The sequence below is a fragment of the Anolis carolinensis genome, unplaced genomic scaffold, assembly GCF_035594765.1.
Source record: "Anolis carolinensis isolate JA03-04 unplaced genomic scaffold, rAnoCar3.1.pri scaffold_7, whole genome shotgun sequence".
Classification (NCBI taxonomy): domain Eukaryota; kingdom Metazoa; phylum Chordata; class Lepidosauria; order Squamata; family Dactyloidae; genus Anolis; species Anolis carolinensis.
In genome coordinates, this window is record NW_026943818.1 from 11,285,270 (window position 1) to 11,312,682 (window position 27,413).

Consider the following 27,413-nt stretch of genomic DNA (forward strand, 5'->3'; position numbering starts at 1 on the left):
GACTGGACGCAGAGAGTACGATTTGCTTCGCCCCGCCCACTTCGCCGCGCCCGAACGTGATTGGCTGAGCCACTCTTTGAGACCGCATCCGCCGGAAATAGTCACTAGTGTTGCTTTTTTTGAAGAGGAAGGTAGTGATGGCTGCCTCGAGGAGTTTAACGGTAAGGGAAAAAAATATCATTATAATGTGATGTACTAATATATTATATACCATATTAATAAGGTTGTGTTGTCGAAGGCTTTCATGGCCGCAGGCAGGATTCCCCCAGGCAGGAAGAAGTCAGGACATGAAGCTGGCAAGGCCATTAATGCTAATCAAGGTGATTAATTATAACATTCACTCTGGCCCCCAACAGACAAGAGTTCTTTCTCCCACCCTACAGATATATTATATACCTCAATATACCTCACAACCTCTGAAGATGCCTGCCATGGATGTGGGGAAAATGTCAGGAGAGAATGCTTCAAAGTTATACCTCACACATCTGAGGATGCCTGCCATAGATGTGGGCGAAATGTCAGGAGAGAATGCTTCTGTATTATACCTCGCAACCTCTGAGGATGCCTGCCATAGATGTGGGTGAAACGTCAGGAGAGAATGCTTCTATATTATGCCTCACAACCTCTGAGGATGCCTGCCATAGATGCGGGCGAAATGTCAGGAGAGAATGCTTCTATATGATACCTCACAACCTCTGAGGATGCCTGCCATAGATGTGGGGGAAATGTCAGGAGATAATGCTTCTATATTATACCTCACAACTTCTGAGGATGCCTGCCACAGATGTGGGCGAAATATCAGGAGAGAATGCTTCTATATTATACCTCACAACCTCTGAGGATGCCTGCCATAGATGTGGGGGAAATGTCAGGAGAGAATGCTTCTATATTATACCTCACAACCTCTGAGGAGGCCTGCCATAGATGTGGGGGAAATGTCAGGAGAGAATGCTTCTATATTATACCTCACAACCTCTGAGGATGCCTGCCATAGATGTGGGCGAAATGTCAGGAGAGAATGCTTCTATATTATACCTCACAACTTCTAAGGATGCCTGCCACAGATGTGGGCGAAATATCAGGAGAGAATGCTTCTATATTATACCTCACAACCTCTGAGGATGCCTGCCATAGATGTGGGTGAAACTTCAGGAGAGAATGCTTCTGGAACATAGCCATGCCGCTCGAAAAACTCACAGCAACCCTGTGATTCTGGCCATGAAAGCCTTTGACAACATGTATTCTCAATTTGCTTCTGACACAATAAATATTAGTATTGACTAGTGATTTATTATTATTATTATTATTATTATTATTATCACAAACCTCACTTTATTCTTGTAGGATTGAATTGACACATTGTAGAATTGGTAGTATTGTGTTGTCGAAGGCTTTCATGGCCGGGATCACAGGGTTGTTGTATGTCTTTCGGGCTGTATGGCCATGTTCCAGAAGTATTCTCTCCTGACGTTTCGCCCACATCTATAGCAGGCATCCTCTGACAACCCCATTGGTAGTATTGTTCGCTGCTTTGGGTCTATGCTAAGAGAAATAAAGTGGAGTATTATTATTATTATTTGTTCCAATAAACATTGGCAGTGAATCTCACTTCATTCTCCTTGCAGTTGGGAAAGACAAAAGCCTCCGATGAAGGCAGTGGTCCTCCGGCCAAGAAAGGCCCCATTTTTTATGGGAGCCTGGAGGAGAAGGAGCGCGAGCGTCTCCTCAAGGGAGAGTCTGGGATGCTGGGCAAAGATGCCGTCAAAGCAGCAATTGAGGCCGGCAACATCAACGTCACCAGCGGTAAGAACCACTCAATTCAAGCCTTCCTGACAGATGGCTATCCAGCATCTGCTTAAAAATCTCCCAAAATCAAGACTCCATTACTATCTGATGAGTCTTGCCCGATTCCATCTTGAAAGGTCATTGAAATCCTGGGCCGGGCAGTGGCGCAGCTGTTGAGCAGCTGCCTTAAATCACTCTAACCATGAGGTCATGAGTTCGAGGCCAGCCCGTGGCGGGGTGAGCACCCGTCAATTAAAAATAAAAAAATAGCCCCTGCTCGTTGCTGACCTAGCAACCCGAAAGATAGTTGCATCTATCAAGTAGGAGATAAGGTACCACTTATAAAGTGGGGAGGCAAGATTAACTAATTTACGACCTGGAATGAGGAAGTGCCGTCAGTGTGGATGATGAAGCAGCTGCTCCCCCCTGTGGCCAGAATCGAACATCCCCTCAGAAGAAGGTTAACTTGCCTCTGCGTGTGTCTCTCAGTCTCTGTTTGATGTGTTTATGGGCATTGAATGTTTGCCCTATGTGTGTTATAATGTGATCCGCCCTGAATCCCCTTCGGGGTGAGAAGGGCGGAATATAAATACTGTAAATAAATAAATAAATAAATCCTAGATTTGGAAGAGACCCCAAGGGTCATCCAATCCAACCCCTTTTACCAGGAAGGAAGACACACTTATCCAAGCTAAACGGGCTGGCAGAAGCTTGGATAAGCAAATATCTTGGATTATAAGGACTGATCAAGGAAAAGCCTATTAAACATCAAATTAGGTTATGATTTTACAAATTAAGCACCAAAACTTCATGTTATACAACAAATTTGACAGAAAAAGTAGTTCAATACGCAGTAATATTATGTTGTAATTACTGTATTGACGAATTTAGCACCAAAATATCACGATGTATTGGAAACATTGACTACAAAAATGGCTTGGATTATCCAGAGGCTTGGATAAGCGAGGCTTGGATAAGTGAGACTCTACTGTATATACACAACAACCGAAAAAACACAACGCGGTATTAAAACATCGAATTAAAAACAATGAGGTTGCAATAGTGGATAAGCAAGGTGCACATTATAAGTTACAGATTTTTAAATAGATAAAGTGCAATAGATTGAACAGCTCTAACTGTCAGGAAGTTCTTCCTAATGTTTAGCTGGAATTTCTTTTTCTCCAATTTGAATTCATTGTCCCATTGTGTCCTTGTCTCTGGAGCAGCACAAAACAAGCTTGCTCCCTCCTCGGTGTGACATCCTTTCAAATATTTAAAATATGGCTAACCAAGCTTAATGTACCCAGCTCCCTAAGCTACTCCTCATGGGGCTTGGCTTCCAGATATTTGACCAATTCAATCTCCTTGCTCTTGACACTTTCCATCTTTTCCATCTCTTTCTTTAATTGCTTTGCTCAGAACTAGTCACAGTCTTATTGAGACTTACTTAAGTAAGTCGTACTTACTGAGCAACAGCTTTAACTGTAGACAACTTGAAATATAGTGTGTGTGTGTGTGTGTGTGTGTGTGTGTGTGTGTGTATATATATATATATATATATATATATATAGCACTATGCTCAGACTCATTGTTCTGAAATGCTGTTTTATCCTGTTTTATGCTATTATATGGTTTTATTGTTTATATTGTTTATTTTGGTTTTATTGTATGACTGTTTATTATATGTGACATTGGGCTTGTTCCCCACGTGAGCCTCCCCGAGTCCCCCTGGGGGAGATGGCAACGGGATATAAAAATAAAGTATTATTATTATTACAGTAGAGTCTCACTTATCCAACACTTGCTTATCCAATGTTCTGGATTATCCAACGCATTTTTGTAGTCAATGTTTTAAATATAACGTGATATTTTGGTGCTAATTTTATAAATACAGTAATTACAACATAACATTGCTGCTCATTGAACTACTTTTTCTGTCCAATTTGTTGTATAACATGATGTTTTGGTGCTTAATTTGTAAAATCATAACCTATTTTGATGTTTAATAGGCTTTTTCTTAATCTCTCCTTATTATCCAAGATATTCGCTTATCCAACGTTCTGCCGGCCCGTTTATGTTGGATAAGTGAGACTCTACTGTATTATTTATTGCTGGTGAAGTTTCATGAAAGCACAATAGAGTGGGACTATGACTTCCCTTGACTCCTATGCCTCTAACCTCAATGAATGTGGAGCTCTGACTGAATGACTCTTTTGAATCCATCTATCATAGGAATCATTGTAAGAGAAGGGGATGCAATGCAAGGCAGGCTTCCCATATGTCCAGAGAGACGGAATTTGTTGGCTGACTGTGGGCTAGTCTGGATAGAATGTGTTCCTCCCAGTTCTGTCATGTACTGAGTTGTTGCTTTTGCTACCAGTGAAAGGGCTGGAAGACTTCTCTCGTTGTTGTTCCTGTAACTTCCCATCTGTTGGAACCTCAGATTGACTCTGATGAAGATGATGGGATTCAGGTTCACAATCAGATTCAAAATGTCCCTGTTGTAGAAGATGAGGAACAGAGGGTGCAAGTTCATTTTCCCACAGCAAGGAATGATGTTGATGATACTGCAACTAGCCAGGTGCAAATGGACTTGGAAAAGGAGGACAGTTCTCAGTCTGATAATGAGGCTCAGCAAACTAACGAGCAGGCTGACCTTGATGAAACAGGTTCCTTAGATCGAGCTGACCATTTGGAATTCAGGGTTCGGAGGAGTGTGAGAATCGCAAACAAGAGGGAGGTTAGAGGCCAGAGAAATGCTTTCATACTTTGCAAAGGGTATTAAAGCAATGTGTTTGGAGACAAACCTTTGTCAAAGCAACTTTCGTTCAGCCAGGAAGCAAGCTCTTGTTTTCCTGGATTATCTTGCGGCTTTTGTGTTCATGTTCTTAGGACTTCGTCATGCTCTAAGGGGACTTTATTTTGTAACAATCTTTTGGAACTTTATTTTTGCTTTTAAAGAACTTTTTTATCCTCTATTTTCTAATAAATTAAAAAGACTTCACCTGTGTGCAGTTTGGTGTATACAGCAAGGTGAAGCAATCCTGAGATGCGACACCATCTTTCTTTCTGTTTTGTATGATCAGGTGAAGTTTTTGACCTGGAAGACCACATCAGCGAGCGCCAGGCGGAAGTGCTGGCTGAATTTGAGCGCCGGAAGCGGGCCAGGCAAATCAATGTCTCCACAGACGATTCGGAAGTCAAGGCCTGCTTACGAGCCCTTGGGGAGCCCATCACCCTGTTTGGCGAAGGACCTGCAGAAAGGAGAGAGAGGTGGGAGAGAGAATGTGCATTTGGATTTGTATGGTTTTTAACAATTTGTTTTTAATGTATAGATGTTTTTTCTTAACTTTTATGGTTTCATGTCTATGTTTATACATTACATACATCAATTAATTGTTGCCAGTTTGTAAGCCACTCTTGAGTCTCTTTCAGGGTGAGAAGTACAGGGTATAAATTGTGCTATGCTAATAATATAATATATTGTACTAGCTGTGCCCAGCCACGCGTTACTGTGGCGAAGTCTGGTGGTATGGGAAATAAAGTATTGAGGAATTGGTGGTAGTTAAGGTAAAGGGTCCCCTGGGCTGAGTGGGTTGCTAGGAGACCAAGTGAGCAGAGCTTAGCCTTCTAACTGGCAGCAATTGGATAAAAACAATTATCCCTCTCCCTCTAATTAGGACTTTATTTTTCTTTTCTTTTTGTTGTATCAACCTAGAGGCATGGATGATGGGTTGTGATGTCAATTTTTGAGGTTGTGGGGTGTTTACTTTTGTTGTTTTGTCCGCTGCCGTGATGCCATCACTCTTTTATATATATAGATGTACATATAACTTGTAGTCGCCCTGAGTCCCCTTTGGGGTAAGAATGACGCTAATAAAAAATAAATACAGTAAATAAATAATAATAAATAAATTGTCTTAAGAGTCTTGGCATAACCTCTAAACAGGATTTGTTTACTGTTGAATCCCTTTCTTGGCAGGCTACGGAATATCCTCTCGGTAGTTGGCACAGATGCATTGAAGAAAACCAAAAAGGATGATGAGAAATCCAAGAAGACTAAAGAGGAAGTGAGTGTGAAATTGCCACTGTCCTTATGTACTTGTGAAACGGCCACTTATACAGTGGAATCTCTACTTAAGAGCATCCCAGCTTAAGAGTATTTTGCGTTAAGAGCTGTTGCTCGGCTTGGGTTTCTCTTTGACATTAGAGCAACATTTTGAGTTAAGTCCCTACAACTCCTATAAATCATGGTAAATTCTCCCCAAACCCCTCTCTCTAGTATGTTCAGTTGCTGTGTGCTATAGAAAAGAATACTGTATATAAATATATATATATATAAATAGACATAATGGCGCAGCGTGTTAAAGAGCTGAGCTGCTGAACTTGCAGAACAAAATGTCACAGGTTCGAATCTGTGGAGCAGAGTGAGTGCCCGGTATTAGCCTCAGCTTCTGGCAACCTAACAGTTCAAAAACATGCAAATGTGAGTAGATCAATAGGTACTGCTCTGGTGCTCCATGCAGTCATGCCAGTGGCCACATGACCTTGGAGGTGTCTATGGACAACGCCGGCTCTTTGGCTTAGAAATGGAGATGAGCACCAACCCCCAGAGTCAGACATGACTGGACTTAACGTCAGGGGAAACCTTTACCTATATAAATTGATGTGAATGTGCATTTATAGATTATTTGTTACGTATGAAGTCCATTTTCTTATTTTAAAACACGAAACAAAAGTAGGGGTGGGGTTTGGACGTCCGCAGTGGATTAATAGCATTTCAATGGGAAAAGTCATTTCGTGATAAAAGTGTTTTTAGTTAAGAGCTCAGTCATGGAACGAGTTAACCTCTTAAGTCAAGATATCACTGAATATTCATCAAATCTCATGATATTTTTTGTTCTCTTTCCTGCTCTTTCTCTGTTTCTCTCTCAGTACCAGCAAACGTGGTACCACGAAGGACCAAACACATTAAAGACTGCCAGAATATGGATCGCCAACTACTCACTCCCTCGGTAAGGAGGTGGCCAAGGGAGACACTAATGCAAAGGCTGATAGATATTTCTGTATTGCGATGGGAAGACAAAAAGTCTTCAGTCTTGTCCCAATTGACAACCTGTGTCTGGTTGCGAGCAGGAGCCTGGGGAGAGTCTACATTGTAGAATTTGACCTGATTCAGTTTGACCTGATTTGAACTGCCATGGATCCATGCTGTGGGAGTTGTTGTTATTATTATTATTATTATTATTATTAAGAAGAAGAAGAAGAAGGCCAGGAAGACATCATTCCACCATATCTCCTGTGTCAATATAACAATATAATAATATATAATACTCATATTATGCTATACTAATAATATAATATATTTTATATCCATTTAATATTGATAATAATATTATGTAATACAATATAATAATACAGTATTATAATTGTATATTATATATTACATGTAATATTACTAATAATATTGCAATATAGTGGTATAGTACAATATAGTAATACGTAATGCTTATATTGTGCTATGCTAATAATATAATTTATTGTATGTACATATAATACCGATAATATGTAATCTATATATATAAAATGATAAAGTTGTTTGCGCAGTGACTATAACAACAAAACTAAACATCCCAGAAATACGAAATTTGGCAACACAATGCAAAAGGCTTGCCTCCAGGTTACAACAACACAACCACACCACAAAACCACAATCCAGACCCACAAAACTCACAACAACGCATCATGCGATAACAACACAACTAAACGCCCCAGAAATACAAAACTTGGCAATACAATGCAAAAGCCTTGCCTCCCAGTTGTAACAACACAACCACACCACAAAACCACACAGGACCCACAAAACTCACAACAACGCATCGTGACTATGACAACACAACTAAACGCCCCGTAAATACAAAACTTGGCAACACAAAGCAAAAGCCTTCCCTCCAGGTTGTAACAACACAACCACACCAAAAAAACCACAATTCGGACCCATAAAACTCACAACAATGCATCGTGACTATAGCAACACAACTAAACGCCCCAGAAATACGAAACTTGGCACACAACTAAACGCCCCAGAAATATAAAACTTAACAACACAACGCAAAAGCCTTGCCTCCCGGTTGTAACAACACAACCACACCACAAAACTACAATCCGGATCCACAAAACTCACAACAATGCATCGTGACTATAACAACACAACTAAACGTCCCAGAAATACGAAACTTGGCACACAACTAAATGCCCCAGAAATACAAAACGTGACAACACAACACAAAAGCCTTTTCTCCCGGTTGTAACAACACAACTACACCACAAAACCACAATCCGGACCCACAAAACTCACAACAACGCATCGTGACTATAACACAACAAAACGCTCCAGAAATACAAAATTTGACAACACAACGCAAAAGCCTTGCCTCCCAGTTGTAAGAACACAACCACAACACAAAACCACAATCTGGACCCACAAAACTCACAACAACGCATCATGACTATAACAACACAACTAAACGCCCCAGAAATACAAAACTTGGCAAAACAATGCAAAAGCCTTGCCTCCCGGTTGTAACAACACAACCACACCACAAAACCACACCGGACCCACAAAACTCACAACAACGCATCATGACTATAACAACACAACTAAACGCCCCAGAAATACGAAACTGGGCAACACAACACAAAAGCATTCCCTCCCGATTGTAACAACACAACCACACCACAAAACCACAATCCGGACCCACAAAACTCACAACAATGCATCGTGACTATAACAACACAACTAGACGCCCCAGAAATACAAAACTTGGCACACAACTAAACGACCCAGAAATACAAAACTTCGCAACACAACACAAAAGCCTTGCCTCTCAGTTATAACAACACAACCACACCACAAAACCACAATCCAGACCCACAAAACTCACAACAACGCATTGTGACTATAACAAATACAACATTTGACAACACAACTCATCCACCTCCCCAATCCCTACATTCACACTTGGCCTCCAAAAAAACAATTACAATAATAACAATGACAACAACAACAACAATAAGAATCAACACCATCACAGGCAAGAAAGAGCCAGGCACTGAGGCTGAGAGGCCAGTCAGTGCTACACTGGGCCTCCACAAAACAGTACAGTAGCATCTAACTTATCCAACCTTCATAATCACTACAACAGCAATAATAATAAACACCTACACAGGCAAAACAAAAAAAGACTATTGTACCACAATAAAAATATAAACCGCACTCAGCAGAATCAGACATTACGATTAACAACAAACCAAAGACAACAGGGATCTCAAGCAATTATCAATCAACACAAAAACTGAAGAAGGTAACAGACTTCAAATACTACTACTAATGTGAGTATAAAGAAGGGTGGAGGTCACAGCATCAATACAACCTAATGTAGACTGACCAACACCACCAGACTAAGCCACAGCAACGCGTGGCCGGGCACAGCTAGTATATATATAAAAGGATAAAAAAAATTGGGCCTAGGACAAAACAACAAAACTACACATCCCAGAAACACTAAACTTGGCAACACAACCCCTCATCCATGCCTCTACGTTCATAAAACAAAAAGAAAAGAAAAATAAAGTCCTAATTAGAGGTAGAGGAATAATTCTTTTTATCCAATTGCTGCCAGTTAGAAGGCTAAGCTCTGCCTACTTGGTCTCCTAGCAACCTACTCAGCCCAGGGGACAGGCACAGTTAGGCCTCAGGCCTCTTCCACACTGCCTATAAGATACAGATTATCTGATTTTCACTGGATTATATGGCAGTGTAGACTCAAGGCCCTTCCACACAGCTATATTACCCATTTATAATCTTATATTATCTGCTTTGAACTGGATTATCTTGACTCCACACTGCCAGATAATTCACTTCAGTGTGCATTTTATACAGCTGTGTAGAAGGGGCCTCATATAATCCAGTTCTAAACAGATAGTATAAGATTATAAATATACAGTAGAGTCTTACTTATCCAACATAAACAGGCCGGCAGAATGTTGGATAAGTGAATAAGTTGGATAATAAGAAGGGATTCAGGAAAAGCCGATTAAACATCAAATTAGGTAATGATTATACAAATTAAGCACCAAACATGTTATACAACAAATTTGACAGAAAAAGTAGTTCAATGCTCAGTAATGCTATGTTGTAATTACTGTATTTACAAATTTAGCACCAAAATATCACAATGAATTTAAAACATTGACTACAAAAACATTGACTACTAAAAGGCACACTGCGTTGGATAATCCAGAACACTGGATAAGCGAATGTTGGATAAGTGAGATTCTACTGTAATATGAAATAATTACTATGGTAATCCAGTCCAACCCAATTCTGCCATGGAGGACACAATCCAAGCATGCCCAACAGATGGCCACCCAGCCTCTTAATAATAATAATAAGAAGAAGAAGAAGAAGAAGAAGAAGAAGAAGAAGAATATCATACAATCCTAAGGTTACAAAAGACCCCTAAGGATCATCCAGTTCAAATTCCTTCTACCATGCAGGATGACACAAACCAAGCACTCCTGACAGATGGCCATCTAAGATCTGCACAGTAATAATACAAATCGAATCACAGAATCAGACAGTTAGGAGAGACCCCTAAAGGCCATCCAGTCCAACCCACCTCTGTCATTGGATGATACAATCCAAGCACTCCCAACAGATGGCCAGCCAGCTTCTCAATAATAATAATAAGAATAAGAATATCATACAATCCTAAGGTTAGCAGATACCCCTAAGGATCATCCAGTTCAAATTCCTTCTACCATGCAGGATGACACAAACCAAGCACTCCTGACAGATGGCCATCCAATATCTGCACAATAATAATACACATCGAATCATAGCATCAGACAGTTAGGAGACACCCCTAAAGGCCATCAAGTCCAACCCAATTCTGCTATGCAGGAAAACTATCCAAGCACTCCCAACAGATGGCCACCCAGCCTCTCAATACTAACACTAATACTAATAATAATAATAACAACAACAACATCATACAATCCTAAGGTTTGGAGTGACCTCTAAGGATCATCCAGATCAACTTCCTTCTATCATGCAGGAGGACACAATCCAAGCACTCCTGACAGATGGCAATCCAGCCTCTACATAATAATGATGATGATGATGATGATGATAATAATAATAATAATAATAATAATAATAATAATAATAATAATAGAAGCATAGAATCCAAGAGTTTGGAGAGATCCCTAAGGGCCATCCAGCCCAACCCTTTCTACTATGCAGCAGGACACAATCCAAGCTTTCACAACACATGGACAACGTATAAATACTATACAATACTACACAGGGACATAGACCCCCTCTACCCTCACCACTTTCACAGTACACAAACAACCAAATGCATACTAAACATAAAGACAACCATACAACAGACATTCAATACCACCACTACCTCAACAAGTTCTCACCAACACCACCAGACAACGCCACAGCAACGCGTGGCCGGGCACAGCTAGTACAATATAATAATACACTATTATAATTGTATATTTATATTACAGGTAATATTACTAATGATATTGCAATATAGTGGTATAGTACAATATAGTAATACATAATGCTTATATTGTGCTATGCTAATAATATAAATGTATGTACATATAATATTGATAATAATATTATGTAATACAATATAATAATAATACACTATTATAATTGTATATTTATATTACATGTAATATTACTAATAATATTGCAATATAGTAATATTTAATGCTTATATTATGCTATGTTAATAATATAATTTGTTGTATGTACATATAATACTGATAATATGTAATACAATATAATAATATACTATTATAATTGTATATTTATATTACAGGTAACAATACTAATAATATTGAAATATAGTGGTATAGTACAATATAGTAATACATAATGCATATATTGTGCTGTGCTAATAATATAATATATTGTATGAACATATAACTTGTAAGCCGCCCTGAGTTCCCTTCGGGGTGAGAAGGGTGGGATATAAATGTCGCTAATAAATAAAAATAAATTCTCAGGATTCCATAGCATTGAGCCATGGCAGTTCAAGTAGGATCAAACTGCATTAATTCTACAGTGCCGTCTTATGCTGCTTAATTCTACAAGACCTTAATGTGTTTGTCTTCATTCCTTGCCAGGGCAATGAAGCGACTGGAAGAAGCTCGATTGCTGAAGGACATCCCTGAGGCCACACGAACGTCCCAGAAACAAGAGCTACACAAATCTCTGAGGGTAAATAGAACGGTGTCTCTGTCACAACAAGTATCCTAGGCACAGGATTGTCGCGACCCAAAAGCTACCAGAGACTTCAGGCTTTGCATTAGTTTACAGTAAAGGAAGGTGATGGGATCAAGAGAAGGGCTTCAGTTAGCCGAGATCTCTAACAGGATCATTAAAAAAGCAAATATCCTTCAAGCAGCCTGTGCCCAAGTCGTACTGTATAAGACTTTTTAAGTGCGGTGGGTTGCTGTGAGTCTTCTGGGTTGTATGGCCATGTTCCAGAAGCATTCTCTCCTGACGTTTCAGCCAGGCATCCTCAGAGGTTGTGAGGTCTGTTGGAAACTAGGCAAGTGGGATTCTGGCCATGAAGGCCTTCGACAACACCTTTCAGTACAGTTTAAAATCTACAAATATACAAACATTAAAACAGAAATAAATATAAAATGGTATTCAAAAATTCACAGTTTTAAATCCATTAGAACATAAAGCCATAGCATTAATATTGATAATAGGGTGATGATCGAGTATAGCAAAATGTAATAATAATACGATATAGTCAAGTAATAATACAATACAGTCAAGGATAGCAAAATAAAGTGAATAATAATATAAGCAATAGGATGATGATGGAGTATAGTAAAATATAATGAAATGAATAACAACAATAATATAAAGATAAAAGTTTTCCCCATGACTCTGGGGGTTGGTGCTCATCTCCATTTCTAAGCTGAAGAGCTGGCGTCATCCATAGACACCTCCAAGGTCATGTGGCCACTGGCATGATTGCATGGAGAGCCTCTACCTTCCTGCCAGAGCAGTACTTATTGATCTACTCACACTCTGGGGGTTGGTGCTCATCTCCATTTCTAAGCTGACGAGCCGGCGTTGTCTGTAGACACCTCCAAGGTCATGTGGCCATAGGCATGACTGCATGGAGCGCCGTTACCTTCCCGCCGGAGCAGTATCTATTGATCTACTCGCACTCTGGGGGTTGGTGTTCATCTCCATTTCTAAGCTGAAGAGCCGGCGTTGTCCATAGACACCTCCAAGGTCATGTGGCCACGGGCATGACTACATGGAGCGCCGTTACTTTCCCGCCAGAGCAGTACCTATTGATCTACTCGCATTTGCATGTTTTCAAACTGCTAGGTTGGCAGAACAATAATATAGGATGATAATAAGACATAGGGGAGATATCACGAAACCAAAGTAGCTAATAATACCCAATAGTAATAATAAAATGTTTAGACATAGGGAAATTTGAAAACAGCAGCACATTTATTTATTTATTTACTACATTTATATCCCGCTCTCCTCACCCCAAAGGGGACTCAGAGTGGCTTACAAATTATATGTACCTACAATATATTATATTGTTAGCATAGTACAATATTAGCATTAAATTACTATATTGTACTATATCACTATATGGTAATATTACAGTAGAGTTTCACTTATCCAAGCCTCGCTTATCCAAGCCTCTGGATAATCCAAGCAATTTTTCTTGTCAACGTTTTCAATATATCGTTATATATTTGTGCAAAATTCGTAAATACAGTAATTACAACAAAACATTACTGTGTATTGAACTACATTTTCTGTCAAACTTGTTGTATAACATGAAGTTTTGGTGCTTAATTTGTAAAATCATAACCTAATTTGATGTTTAATAGGCTTTTCCCTAATCCTTCCTTATAATCCAAGATATTCGCTTATCCAAGCTTCTGGTGGCCCGTTTAGCTTGAATAAGTTGAGACTCTACTGTAATAAAATTGTTAAACATAAGGAAATATGAAAAGAGAGCAACACATAGCAATAACAACATGTTGATGTTGGTCAGACATAGGGAGACACAAAGTCAGAGAATAATAATAATAATAATAATAATAATAATAGGGTCATAAAGAGGTTTCTGAGAATTAAATATACTCCGGAACCGGCATGGGCAACCCTTTTATCTAACATTTTGAAATCTTCACTCTTTTTTTCAACCCTTCTGATGTCCATTGTTGTTTTCCTTCCTTTCTGTTCCCTTTTCAGTCTTTGAATAACTTCTGCAGCCAGATTGGAGATGACCGTCCCATTTCGTACTGCCACTTCAGTCCGAATTCGAAGCTCCTGGCAACGGCCTGTTGGTAACGGGATCCTTTTGTATTGCTTACCCCCAAATTTCCATCCTGCTCATTCAGCTGCCCAGAAGAGAAGTAAATCTGTTTTATAAGGAGGGAAATATTCACGACTCCGTCCCTTTTCCATCCCCAGGAGCGGCCTCTGCAAGCTGTGGTCGGTGCCGGATTGCAATCTTGTCCACACTTTACGAGGTAAAGTGGTTTCTTCCATCCCCTGCTTTCCTCTACTTTCAGTTCAGGGACTGATTCTGACAATGGCACTTGGTTGTTTTCTCTTTTCCTTTGATTAATGGGTTTTGTTTAAGGGCTGTTGGTAGAGCAAGTTAAACTACTAGCTGCAGGAAATCTGTCAACCAGAGGGTTGGCAGTTCATAGCTGCAAGTCGGGGTGAGCTCCCAACAGTCAGCCCTAGCTTCTACCAAGATAGCAGTTCAAAAGCATGTAATGTTATTATTATTATTATGTCCAACGTGATCCAATACAACAGCCAGCAGAGTGTCTGCTGTGGACTCATCTTGTTGTCTTTCAAATAATAATAATAATGTCTGATGTGTGATCCGATACAAAAGCCAGCAGAGTGTCTGCTGTGGACTCATCTTGTTGTCTTTCAAATAATAATAATTATGTCTGATGTGTGATCCGATACAAAAGCCAGCAGAGTGTCTGCTGTGGACTCATCTTGTTGTCTTTCAAATAATAATAATAATGTCTGATGTGTGATCCAATACAAAAGCCAGCAGAGTGTCTGCTGTGGACTCATCTTGTTGTCTTTCAAATAATAATAATAATAATAATAATAATAATAATAATAATAATGTCTGATGTGTGATTCAATACAACAGCCAGCAGAGTGTCTGCTGTGGACTCATCTTGTGTTTCAAATAATAATAATAATGTCCGATGTGTGATCCAATACAACAGCCAGCAGAGTGTCTGCTGTGGACTCATCTTGTTGTGTTTCAAATAATAATAATAATAATAATAATAATAATAATAATAATAATAATAATGTCTGATGTGTGATCCAATACAACAGCCAGCAGAGTGTCTGCTATGGACTCATCTTGTTGTGTTTCTAATAATAATAATAATAATAATAATAATAATAATAATAATGTCTGATGTGTGATCCAATACAACAGCCAGGAGAGTGTCTGCTGTGGACTCGTTGTGTTTCTAATAATAATAATAATAATAATAATAATAATAATAATAATAATAATAATAATAATGTCTGACGTGTGATCCAATACAACAGCCAGCAGAGTGTCTGCTGTGGACTCATCTTGTTGTGTTTCAAATAATAATAATAGTAATAATAATAATAATAATATCCGACATGTGATCCAATACAACAGCCAGCAGAGTGTCTGCTGTGGACTCATCTTTTTGTGTTTCAAATAATAATAACTTTATTCTTGTACCCTACCTCCATCTCCCCGGAGGGACTTGGGGCAGCTTACATAGGAACATACAATCAATAATTTAAAACAGTGGAGCAATAAAAATATAAACAACATTACACAACAGTTACTTTAAAAACCTGAACATCAGTTTCTACATATACAGAGGGTGACTGGTACAGAAACTCTGGTTAAGGTCCATAAATAAAATCAGAACAGGCAGGAGAAGGGGCAGGAAAAGAATGAGGGGAATTAAAATATCAAACGTATAGAGGGACGATGACAAAGTGCAGTACGAGTATGTAAACAATTACATGTCTAGTAGGCCTGTTTCATTCAAAAGCGCACCAGAACAAGGGAGAAGTCCTTTACCTCTGTGTTATTGTATGTCGTGTAAAAAGCATTGAATGTTTGCCGCATATGTGTTCTGTAATCCACTCTGAGTCCCTCCGGGGAGATGGAGCAGAATATAAATAAAGTATATTATTATTATTCTCCCCAAGGGCACAACACCAATGTGGGGGCCATTGTCTTCCACCCCAAGGCAACCATCTCCCTGGACAAGAAGGATGTGAACTTGGCTTCCTGCGCTGCGGACGGCTCGGTCAAGCTCTGGAGTCTCGAAAGGTAGGCCTGATCCCTTCAAATCTCAATTCTATTGGACATTTCCATTAGAAAATGGTGACCCAGAGTGCATCTACACCAGGCATGGACAAACTTTGGCCCTCCAGATGTTTTGGACTTCAACTCCCACAATTCCTAACAGCCAGTAGCTAAAATAGTGACTAAACTGCATTAGTTTTGCTGTGTAGATGCACCTCCCTGAGACTGCCTTGCTGTTATAATTCCTCCAATAGGGAAAGAGAGAAAAAGCAGTGCCTCTAGTCCTTTTCTCCGTTGCTCTCAACTGTCAATAGCTGCTCTGCCCTCATCCCAGTAACTCTCAGTAGGTCCTCCTTGTGTTTTATTTCAGCGACGAGCCGGTGGCCGACATCGAAGGGCACACCGTGAGAGTGGCTCGGGTCGCCTGGCATCCTTCCGGCCGATTTTTGGGAACCACCTGGTAAGGGATTTCTTTTTGTCAGAAAAAAGGGGCCTCGGCTATGGATAGCACCTTCCAGACGGGGAAAAGAACCCTCAATGTGAAAATAAACCTCCATATCTGAGAGTTTGCTTTCTGACACGTTCCTGTGCTTCTCTAGCCCTCAGTATGACAAATACATTGTTCATGGGGTTCTCAAACGTTTTCAGCCGCAGAGCTCATTTTAAGGCAATATATGTTATATTATATATTATACTAGCTGTGCCCGGCCACGCGTTGCTGTGGCAAAGTGGTAGTGGTATTGGTTAAAAATTGTTGTGTAATTTTTATTTGACGTTATTTGCATTTTTATTAATTTTATTGTAAGTTATATTTTTATTTATTATATTTTATTATTTTGTTGTATTATTTTTAGTTATTTTGTTATAGTATTTTATTGCATTAATTTTTTAGTGTTTTTAATTATTTTTATTGTATTATTTGTATTTATTTTATTTTTTATTCTTTTATTAACACTGGGCTGAGTGGGTTGCTAGGAGACCAGGTGGGCAGAGCTTAGCCTTCTAACTGGCAGCAATTGGATAAAAGCAATTATTCCTCTCCCTCTAATTAGGACTTTATTTTTCTTTTCTTTTTGTTGTATCAACCTAGAGGCGTGGATGATGGGTTGTGTTGTCAAATTTCGAGGTTGGGGGGCCTGTAGTTTTGTTGTTTTGTCTGCTGCCCTGATGCCATCACTCTTTTATATATATAGATATAAGGTGTATGTATCAGGCATAGGCAAACTTTTGGACACAGGGGCCGCATTGCGTTTTAATTTTTTTTAATAAATATTTTTTATTAAGAGAAAGTTTCAACTACATAAAAAGTGGGGGAACAATGAAATACAAAAAGAAAAGTAGGAAATAAGGGAGAGAAAAGGAAGAAAAAAAAGAAAGAAAGTACTAAAAAAGTATTGTTCGTGACTTCTGTTCTTCTTCCTTCCATTTATTGTTGCTTCAAACCATGCCTCTCTACAAATGTGGAGGCTATTCAAGTTATTTCCTTCCCATTCAAGTCATTGTTTTCTCTTTACATATTCTTCAAGGGATGACCAATCCGTCGTTTATAATCCTTTGCCAATATTTTGCTTTAATAAGAAAGTTAATTTATCCATATCCTCTATATCCAAAACTTTGAGTAGCTAGTCTTTTATTTCTGGCACTCCTTCTGTTTTCCATCCTTTCACAAAAACCATTCGTGCTGCCTTGGCAAGGAAAATGAATAGTTTTCCTTTGTTATGATCGTCAAAAGTTTCTTTATCCAGCATTCCCAGGAGGTAATACTCAGGTTTCATACTAAAAATTTTTTTCAAAATTCTTTGGCATTCTTTATGAATATTTTTCCAATAAATTTTTGTAACCTCACAGATCCACCACATGTGGAAAAAAGAGCCTTCTTTTGCCTTACATTTCCAGCATTTATTATCGGTGTTTTTATACATCCGCCCCCATTTTTTAGGTGGAGCATTTTTAACCAATTTTCCTTTGAGTCAGAGGCATATGTGTATTTCAATTTATTTATCCAGATTTCTTCCCATTCTTTTAGTTGCATTTTAAAATTTGAGAGATGGGCCGGGCCAGGTGAATGGAGCTTGTTTGTGAGAACTAATTGAAAAAAAATAAACAAATTCCTATACACACTGCAGATATCTAGAGAGAGATATCGAGATATAAACATAGATATACAGGGCTTGCAAATATTGCAGGAGGGAAATGCACACACACGTATATAGCAATTTAGCCAATTGCCTATCCCTTGTGTTTACAAAACTCACTTGGTGCACTTTGCCCAGTTGTTTTTATGACTCTTATCTTGGGGCCTAAGCCATGTTTTTATTTTGGTTACCTTTTATAATTTTATTATGGTAATGTGTTGATTTTATATTTGCGTCTGTATTTTTGTTATACTGTATTTTGTTTGTTGTAATTATCTGGGCTTGGCCCCATGTAAGCAGCCCCGAATCCCTTCAGGGAGATTGAGGCGGGGTATAAAAATAAAGTTGTTGTTATTATTATTATTATTATTATTATTATTATTATTATTATTATTATTATTTTGTGTTGGTAGCTATGACCATTCGTGGCGACTGTGGGACCTCGAGGCCCAGGAGGAGATTTTGCACCAGGAAGGACACAGCAAAGGCGTCTATGACATTGCCTTCCACGTCGATGGCTCCCTTGCAGGCACCGGGTAAGTCTTGAGGCTTACTCACAGTATTATGTTCCAGGAATATTCATTTAGACAGCATCTGAATACTTTAAACCAGGAAGTTATGTGCTCTGACTACCAGTTTTTGGTGTCAAGAAGTCTCTGGCCGTGGTGGATCTGGATTGCAATAGGACTAATAGAGCCTTATTTAAATTATCGTATTTACTTGAGTCTAGTGCTCAGACAGGAGCATTGGAAAGCTGATATACCATATATACTCGAGTATAAGCTGACCCTAATATAAGCCGAGGCACCTAATTTTACCACAAAAACTGAGGTACTTATTGACCCGAGTATAAGCCGTGGATGGAAAATGCAGCAGCTGCAGGTCAATTTCAATATAAAAATAGACCCCAATGAAATCCCTGCAATATTTGCAAGCCCTATGTTCATATATATCTATCTAGACATCTTTCTATATATAGATAATTATATCTGCATAGGATTTGCAAAGACTTGCAAACATATGTGGTGAAAATTCATATATATAATAATGTATACACATAGATACAGATATACAGGTACAGTAGAGTCTCACTTATCCAACTCTCGCTTATCCAACGTTCTGGATTATCCAACGCATTTTTGTAGTCAATGTTTTCAATACATCGTGATATTTTGGTGCTAAATTCGTAAACACAGTAATTGCTACATAGCATTACTGCATATCGAACTATTTTTTCTGTCAAACTTGTTGTATAACATGATGTTTTAATCCTTAATTTGTAAAATCATAACCTAATTGGATGTTTAATAGGCTTTTCCTTAATCTCTCCTTATTATCCAACATATTCGCTTATCCAGCATTCTGCTGGCCCGTTTACTTTGGATAAGCGAGACTCTACTGTACATGGAAATCTCTAGATATCTATATGTTTATAGGATTTACAAAGGCTTGCAAACATATTGGGGAAATCTATATATATAAAAGGGTAATGGAATCACGGCACCGGACAAAACAACTAAACTAAATGCCCCACAACCTCGAAAATTGACAGCACAACCTCTCATCCACGCCTCTACGTTCATACAACAAAAAGAAAAGCAAAATAAAGTCCTAGCCACAGCAACGCGTGGCCAGGCACAGCTAGTTCATATATAAAATTAATGTATATAGACAGATAGATACAAATATAAAGATACATAGGGATTGCAAAGGCTTGCAGGGGGAAATGCCTATACATCTGTAGCAGAGATTAAATATTTCAGAGGGAAATGCTTTTATAAGTTTAATGGGTGTATATATATTTTTCTTCCTGACTTGCAAGGGCTTCTTTCCCTTTTCAAAACATTCCTTTGGTTAAGAGCGAGGGAGGCTTTGGAAAAGAAAACACTGATAAGGGAGGGTAAGATGAGAGATAAATATATCATATATTGCAAGCAAGGGACATCCAGGCTGCCGGCTTGACCTTGATCCAATTATAAGCCGGGGGAGGCTTTTTCAGCTCATAAAAAGGGCTGAAAAAATATCTTCAAGTATATACGGTATTTGTTTGATGTCTCTCTATTTCTTTCAGTGGCCTTGATGCCTTTGGCCGGGTGTGGGACCTACGAACCGGGCGCTGCATCATGTTTTTGGAAGGTCATCTCAAGGAGATCTATGGAGTCAATTTTTCCCCAAATGGGTAAGAGCCGTCTGGACGTGCGAGGATGAGATAAAATTATGTTGGAGGACCTGCAAATGTTTAGAGAAGTATTTTTTCTCCAGGAACCTTTGGATCTTCCAGTACAACCCTATGAAAGACGTCAGCCATAAAGTCATATTGGATGGCCTAGATCAGGGGTCTCCAAACTAAGGCCCAGGGGCCGGATGCGGCCCTCCAGGGTCATTTACCTGGCCCCCGCCCTCAGTTTTATAATATAATATATTGTATATACATATAATAATGATATTAATATTATAATGTAATACAATATAACACTAATAATAATACCATATAATAATATTAATTATATATTCTATATTACACTAGCTGTGCCTGGCCACGCATTGCTGTGGCGAAGTATGGTGGTATGGGAAATAAAGTATTGAGGAATTGTATATTGTATATTGATAATCTTATATTATCTGCTTAGAACTGGATTATATGAGGCCCCTTCTTCACAGATGTATAAAATGCACACTGAAGTGGATTATATGGCAGTGTGGAGTCAAGATAATCCAGTGCAAAGCAGATAATATAAGATTATAAATGGGTTATATAGCTGTGTGGAAGGGCCTTGAGTCTACACTGCCATATAATCCAGTGCAAATTAGATAATCTGTGGAAGAAGCCTAAGTGAGGCCTAAATCTGCCTGTGCCCTAACTGAACCCTGGCTGTCCCTTGGCTGAGTTGGTTGCTAGGAGACCAAGTGGGCAGAGATTAGCCCTCTAAACTGGCAGCAATTGGATAAAAACAATTATTGCTCTCCCTCTAATTAGGACTTTATTTTTCTTTTCTTTTTGTTGTATCAACCTAGAGGCATGGATGATGGGTTGTGTTGTCAAATTTCGAGGTTGGGGGGCCTATAGTTTTTTTTGTTCTGTGGGTTGCCGTGATGCCATCACTCATTTATATATATAGATATAATATTACTAATATTACAGTATAGTGGTATAGTTCAATATAGTAATATATAATGCTAATATTGTGCTATACTAATAATATAATATATTGTAAGTACATATAATTTGTAAGCCACTCTGAGTCCCCTTTGGGGTGAGAAGGGTGTGATACAAATGTAGTAAATAAATGCAGTAAATAAATACATAATAATAAATAAATAAATTTTAGACTTAGGCTCGCCCAAAGTCTGAAATGACTTGAAGGCACACAACAACAACAACAACAACAACAATCCTAATTAACTTGACTATCTCATTGGCCAGAAGCAGGAGCACACTTCCCATTGAAATCCTGATAAATGTATGTTGGTTAAAATTGTTTTTATTTTTAAATATTGAATTGTTCTTTCATTGTTGTTGTTGCTGTTTTACACTACAAATAGGACACGTGCAGTGTGCATTGGGATTTGTTTTTATTTTATTTTTCAAATGATAATCTGGCCCCTCAATTGTCTGAAGGATTGTGGACCGGCCCTCTGCTTAAAAAGTTTGAGAACCCCTAGCCAAGAGATTATCTTAGAGAGGGCATGTTAATAAACATACTTTAGTAGAGGCCTGGAAACAGGATATAAATTTCAATGAACACTTAGTAAACTCCTGGATCGATAAAACCCAAAAAATTAAACATCTAAAAATAAAAGAAACACAAAAGAAAATAATCTCAAAATGGTACAGGACCCCTTATCAATTGGCTCAAATTATGAAAAAATTTCTAACAAATGCTGGCATAAATGCGGGGAAATTGGTACCTTTTCACACATGTGGTGGGACTGCTCTGAAATCCAAAAATACAGTAGAGTCTCACTAATCCAAGCCTCGCTTATCCAAGCCTCTGGATAATCCAAGCCATTTTTGTAGTCAATGTTTCCAATATATCGTGATATTTTGGTGCTAAATTCATAAATACAGTAATTACAACATGACATTACTGCGTATTGAACTACTTTTTCTGTCAAATTTGTTGTATAACATGAAGTTTTGGTGCTTAATTTGTAAAATCATAACCTAATTTGATGTTTAATAGGCTTTTCCTTGATCAGTCCTTATAATCCAAGATATTCGCTTATCCAAGCTTCTGCCGGCCCGTTTAGCTTGGATTAGTGAGACTCTACTGTACTATAATACTGTTAGAGCAGTAATAGAGGAAATAATAGAGCAAAAGTTATATTGGGATAAAGCTCGATTTTTGTCCCTTAACATAGAGGTAAAGGAGGGGAACAACCAATGGTCAGATATATTAAAATTTATGATTGAGGCCTTGGCCTTTGTAAGCCGCATCGAGTCCTTCGGGAGATGCTAGCGGGGTACAAATAAAGTTTAATAATAATAATAATAATAATAATAGCCGCTATTCATGCCACAATTGCCAGAGGGTGGAAAGATAAAACAAGGTGGGACCTGAAAACCTGGTGGTCGTATCTCTCTGAATATTTAATTAATGATTTCATCCATGAAAAGAAAAATAAATATTTGAATAATCAGTCAAGACAAGATTGGCATAGGAAATGGTCTTGCTTAATCGACAAAACGGAAGGAAAAGATAGGTATAAAACTTTAAACCAGGCCTTCCAGACAATTAAATCAATGTATTGATTCAAGTAACCCAGATGGGGGTGGGAAGGGGGTGGTAAGGGTGGGTGGGATGGGGGTTTAAAGGGGTAATTAATTAAGATATATGGTAAAGGGAATCACAATTGGAACCTGCATCCCAGCCATAAAGTTTGTAATCAGTTTTTGTGTTATTTATTTATTTATTTATTTATTTATTTACAGCATTTATATTCCGCCCTTCTCACCCCGAAGGGGACTCAGGGCGGGTCACATTACACATATTAGGCAGACAGTCAATGCCTTTTAACATAAGACAAACAACAACATAGCTCCGAGCGGGCCTCGAACTTATGACCTCCTGGTCAGCGATTTATTGCAGTTAATTGTACTGGCTTGCTCTCCCGTCTGCGCCACAGCCCCGGGCTGTTATCTTTTAGATGGCAAAGGTTTGCAGTGTATTGTTTTGTTATCTGTATGAAGAAATAATAATAAAAAAAGAGAGGGCATGTTAATGAAATCCGTTGTAATATTGGCACATTTAAAAACAAAACGAAGCTGGACTCCTCCTTCTCCTCTCTCACTGTAGGTACCACATTGCCACCGGCAGCGGGGACAACACTTGTAAAGTTTGGGACCTCCGCCAGAGGCGATGTATCTATACCATCCCTGCTCATCAGAACCTGGTGACGGGGGTCCGGTTTGAGCGTAAGTCTCAGCGCCTGGATATCGTTGTTAACGTTGATGTTTACATCCCTCTTGAGTTTCTCTCTGAAATTAGCCATTGGGGTTGAAAGGAGAGGTGGGTTTCCCTTGGAAGAGTAGCTTTTTTTTGTAACTGACGGCTTTGATGACCGGAATCACTGGGTTGCTGTGAGTTTTCTGGGCTGTATGGCCATGCTCCAGAAGCATTTTCTCCTGACGTTTTGCCTGCATCTATGGCAGGCATCCTCAGAGGTTGTGGGGTATGTTTTATTTATTTACAATATTTATATTCCGCCCTTCTCACCCCAAAGGGGACTCAGGGCGGATTACAATGAACACATATATGGCAAACATTCAATGCCAGCAGACAAACAACATATATAGACAGACACAGAGGCATTTAACATTTTTTTCCAGCTTCACGATTCCGGCCACAGGGGGAGCTGTTGCTTCACTGTCCACTAGTGGCTGTACTTCCTCATTCCATTCCTCGTGTTTTGCTGGCAGTTTTATGATGTTGTAAATTAGTTAAATTAGCCTCCCACATAAAGCATATCGAAATTTCCCTAATTGACAGATGCAACTGTCTTTCGGGGCTGCATAGGTCAACAGCAAGCTGGGCTATTTAATGGTCAGGGGCTTAACCCGACCCGGGCTTCGAACTCATGACCTCTCGGTCAGTAGTGATTTATTGCAGCTGGTTACTAGCCAGCTGCGCCACAGCCCGGCCCTGTTGGAAACGATACAAGTGGGGTTTATATATCTGTGGAAGGTCCAAGCTGGGAGAGAGAACTCTTTATCTGTTGGAGGCAAGTGTGAATATTGCAATTAATCACCTTGATTAGCATTGAAAAGCCTTGCAGCTTCAAGGCCTAGCTGATTCCTGTCTGAGGGAATCTTTTCGCAGTTTCTTTTTTTGCATAGCCTACCATAGTCTGATTGTGCTTCTTTTTTTACTTGGGTGATGGTTGTGTGGCCCATTTGTTGGTTGGGTTTGTGGATGACCAGGACATCTAGAAAAGGCATTTTCTTTTTTATTTTTATTTTTCTGTGGTGACTTGGATGTTTGGGTGGATGCTGTTGAGGTGGTCCAGGAACTTTTTATATATATATAAAAAAAATGTTTGGTCATGTTGCTGTATACTGGAATGAAGAAAATAATGAGTCACTCTGTGTAAGCAATTAGGCACTATATATAAGTTCATTGTTGCTGAGTATACCAACTCCTGAAGAAGGGGATTTTCTCCCAGAAACAGGGTACAAAAATACCCGGGAACCCCTGTAGACTTGGGACTTTATTTGGGCTTTACTTGTGAAGACTTTTTTGAGAGCGGTGTTCCATCATTATTTTCTTCATTCCAGTATACAGCAACATGACCAACCGTCTGTTTACTTTGTTTGGAAGATATTTTCATTGACTATGTATCCCTGAAGCCTATATACATTGGAACCAAATATCAGACTTGGATACTTTTGTGTTAGAGCTGTTGCTCCTTTTCATTTTGTCTGGTACGGCCAAATTGAGCTTTGTACGGGGAACTTTAATAACAATATATGCTATTTGGACATATTTTCTTTGTACATAGACCATCTTGTGTTTGTGTAGACACTTTACAAGTATTCTGGGATTTTGTATAGTAGTTTACAAATTAAGCATCAAAACATCATGTTATACAGCAAATTTGACAGAAAAAGTAGTTCAATACACAGTAATGCTATGTAGTTTGTTTGTTTTTTTTCGTGTCAGGAGCAACTGGAGTTGCTTCTGGAGTGAGAGAATTGGCCGTCTCCAAGGACGTTGCCCAGGGGACGCCCAGATGTTTTGATGTTTTTACCATCCTTGTGAGAGGCTTCTCTCATGTCCCTGCATGGAGCTGGAGCTGATAGAGGGAGCTCATCCTCACTCTCCCCGGGTGGGATTCGAACCTGGCAGCCTTCAGGTCAGCAATCCAACCTTCAAGTCACAAGGCTTTTATCCCCTAGGCCACTGGAGGCTCCTTGCTATGTAGTAATTACTGTATTTACGAATTTAGCACCAAAATATCATGATATATTGAAAACATTGACTACAAAAATGGCTTGGATAATCCAGAAGCTTGGATAAGCAAGGCTTGGATAAGTGAGACTCTACTGTATATAAGCCCCACTTGTATAGTTTCCAACATACCTCACAACCTCTGAGGATGCCTGCCATAGATGTGGGCGAAACGTCAGGAGAGAATACTTCTGGAACATGGCTATACAGCCTGGAAAACATACAACAACCCCATGGCCATACAGCCCAGAAAACTCACAGCAACCCAGTAGCTTTTTTATTTTGCTGCACAAGGGCTTCGTCCGAATTGAGTACAGTAGAGTCTCACTTATCCAAGCTTCTGGATCATCCAAGCCATTTTTGTAGTCAATGTTTTCAATATATCGTGATATCTTGGTGCTAAATTCATAAATCTAGTAATTCCAACATAACATTACTGCGCATTGAACTACTTTTTCTGTCAAATTTGTTGTGTAACATGATGTTTTGGTGCTTAATTTGTAAAATCATAACCTAATTTGATGTTTAATAGGCTTTTCCTTAATCCCTCCTTATTATCCAACATATTCGCTTATCCAAGCTTCTGCCGGCCCGTTTAGCTTGGATAAGTGAGACTCTACTGTAATAATATCTGAGTGAAATAATAAATGTATTAATAATAAAAATGTAATAGTAGCAACAATAATAGAGAAAAATAATAAATGTAATAATACCAATAATAACAGAGAAAAATAATAAATGTACCATATATTCTCAAGTATAAGCTGACCCAAATATAAGCCAACCAGGACCCTCACCTGAGTATAAGCCGAGGGGGACTTTTTCAGTCTTAAAAAAAGGGCTGAAAAACTAGGCTTATACTCGAGTATATACGTAGTTGTTGTTATTATTATTTTGCCTGAGAGGATCCATCATAAAATGATCTGGTCTCTGCTGTCCCTTCCTCTTGCTCAGCCATCTCTCTCTTTTTCCTACTTGCTCTCTGTAGCAAACCACGGCAATTTCCTGCTCACCGGGGCCTACGACAACACGGCCAAGGTCTGGACGCACCCAGGCTGGTCCCCTTTGAAAACCCTGGCCGGGCACGAAGGCAAAGTGATGGGTTTGGACATCTCTCTGGACGGGCAGCTGATTGCGACGTGTTCTTACGACCGAACCTTTAAGCTCTGGATGGCAGAGTAAAGGAGTGGGATTTATGTGGATTGTTATAACCTGAATTTACGGGAGGCTTTTATGCTCATTCTTCACTGTGGATGTGTTCCACAAACTCATCAAGCCTTGAGGGTGTCCAATTTCATCTTCAACTCTCGATTATTGTTGACACACACATACACACAAAGCCTTTTCGGCTGCCCGCCTGTGTTGTAAAGACCGCTCCAGCTTATATGAGTCCCAAACCTACTCTTGGAGATACCTAAGACATCAACGGAAAGCAAACCCTCGAGTCATTTGGGTATCCCTTCCCCTGATGGACAGAGAAACGTTTATTTTGTTGGTTTTGATATATTAAAGCAAATTGGCTGCTTGAATTTATATTTATTTATTATTTACAGTATTTATATTCCGCCCTTCTTTCTCACCCCGAAGGGGACTCAGGGCGGATTACAATGAAC

General features: G+C 39.1%; 1 protein-coding gene across 1 annotated transcript; it reads left to right on the plus strand.

Moving 5' to 3' along the window:
• Positions 1–44: 44 nt before the first annotated feature.
• prpf4 (pre-mRNA splicing tri-snRNP complex factor PRPF4) lies at positions 45–27,329 on the plus strand. The gene is made up of 14 exons (XM_008123929.2): positions 45–161; positions 1,626–1,803; positions 4,872–5,058; positions 5,768–5,855; positions 6,721–6,800; positions 12,001–12,094; positions 14,123–14,217; positions 14,345–14,403; positions 16,118–16,241; positions 16,588–16,677; positions 18,766–18,888; positions 20,424–20,531; positions 23,650–23,768; positions 26,789–27,329. The coding sequence occupies exons 1-14, from the start codon at positions 138–140 to the stop codon at positions 26,980–26,982; spliced, it is 1,563 nt and encodes a 520-aa protein (XP_008122136.2). The 5' UTR covers positions 45–137; the 3' UTR covers positions 26,983–27,329.
• Positions 27,330–27,413: the final 84 nt, after the last annotated feature.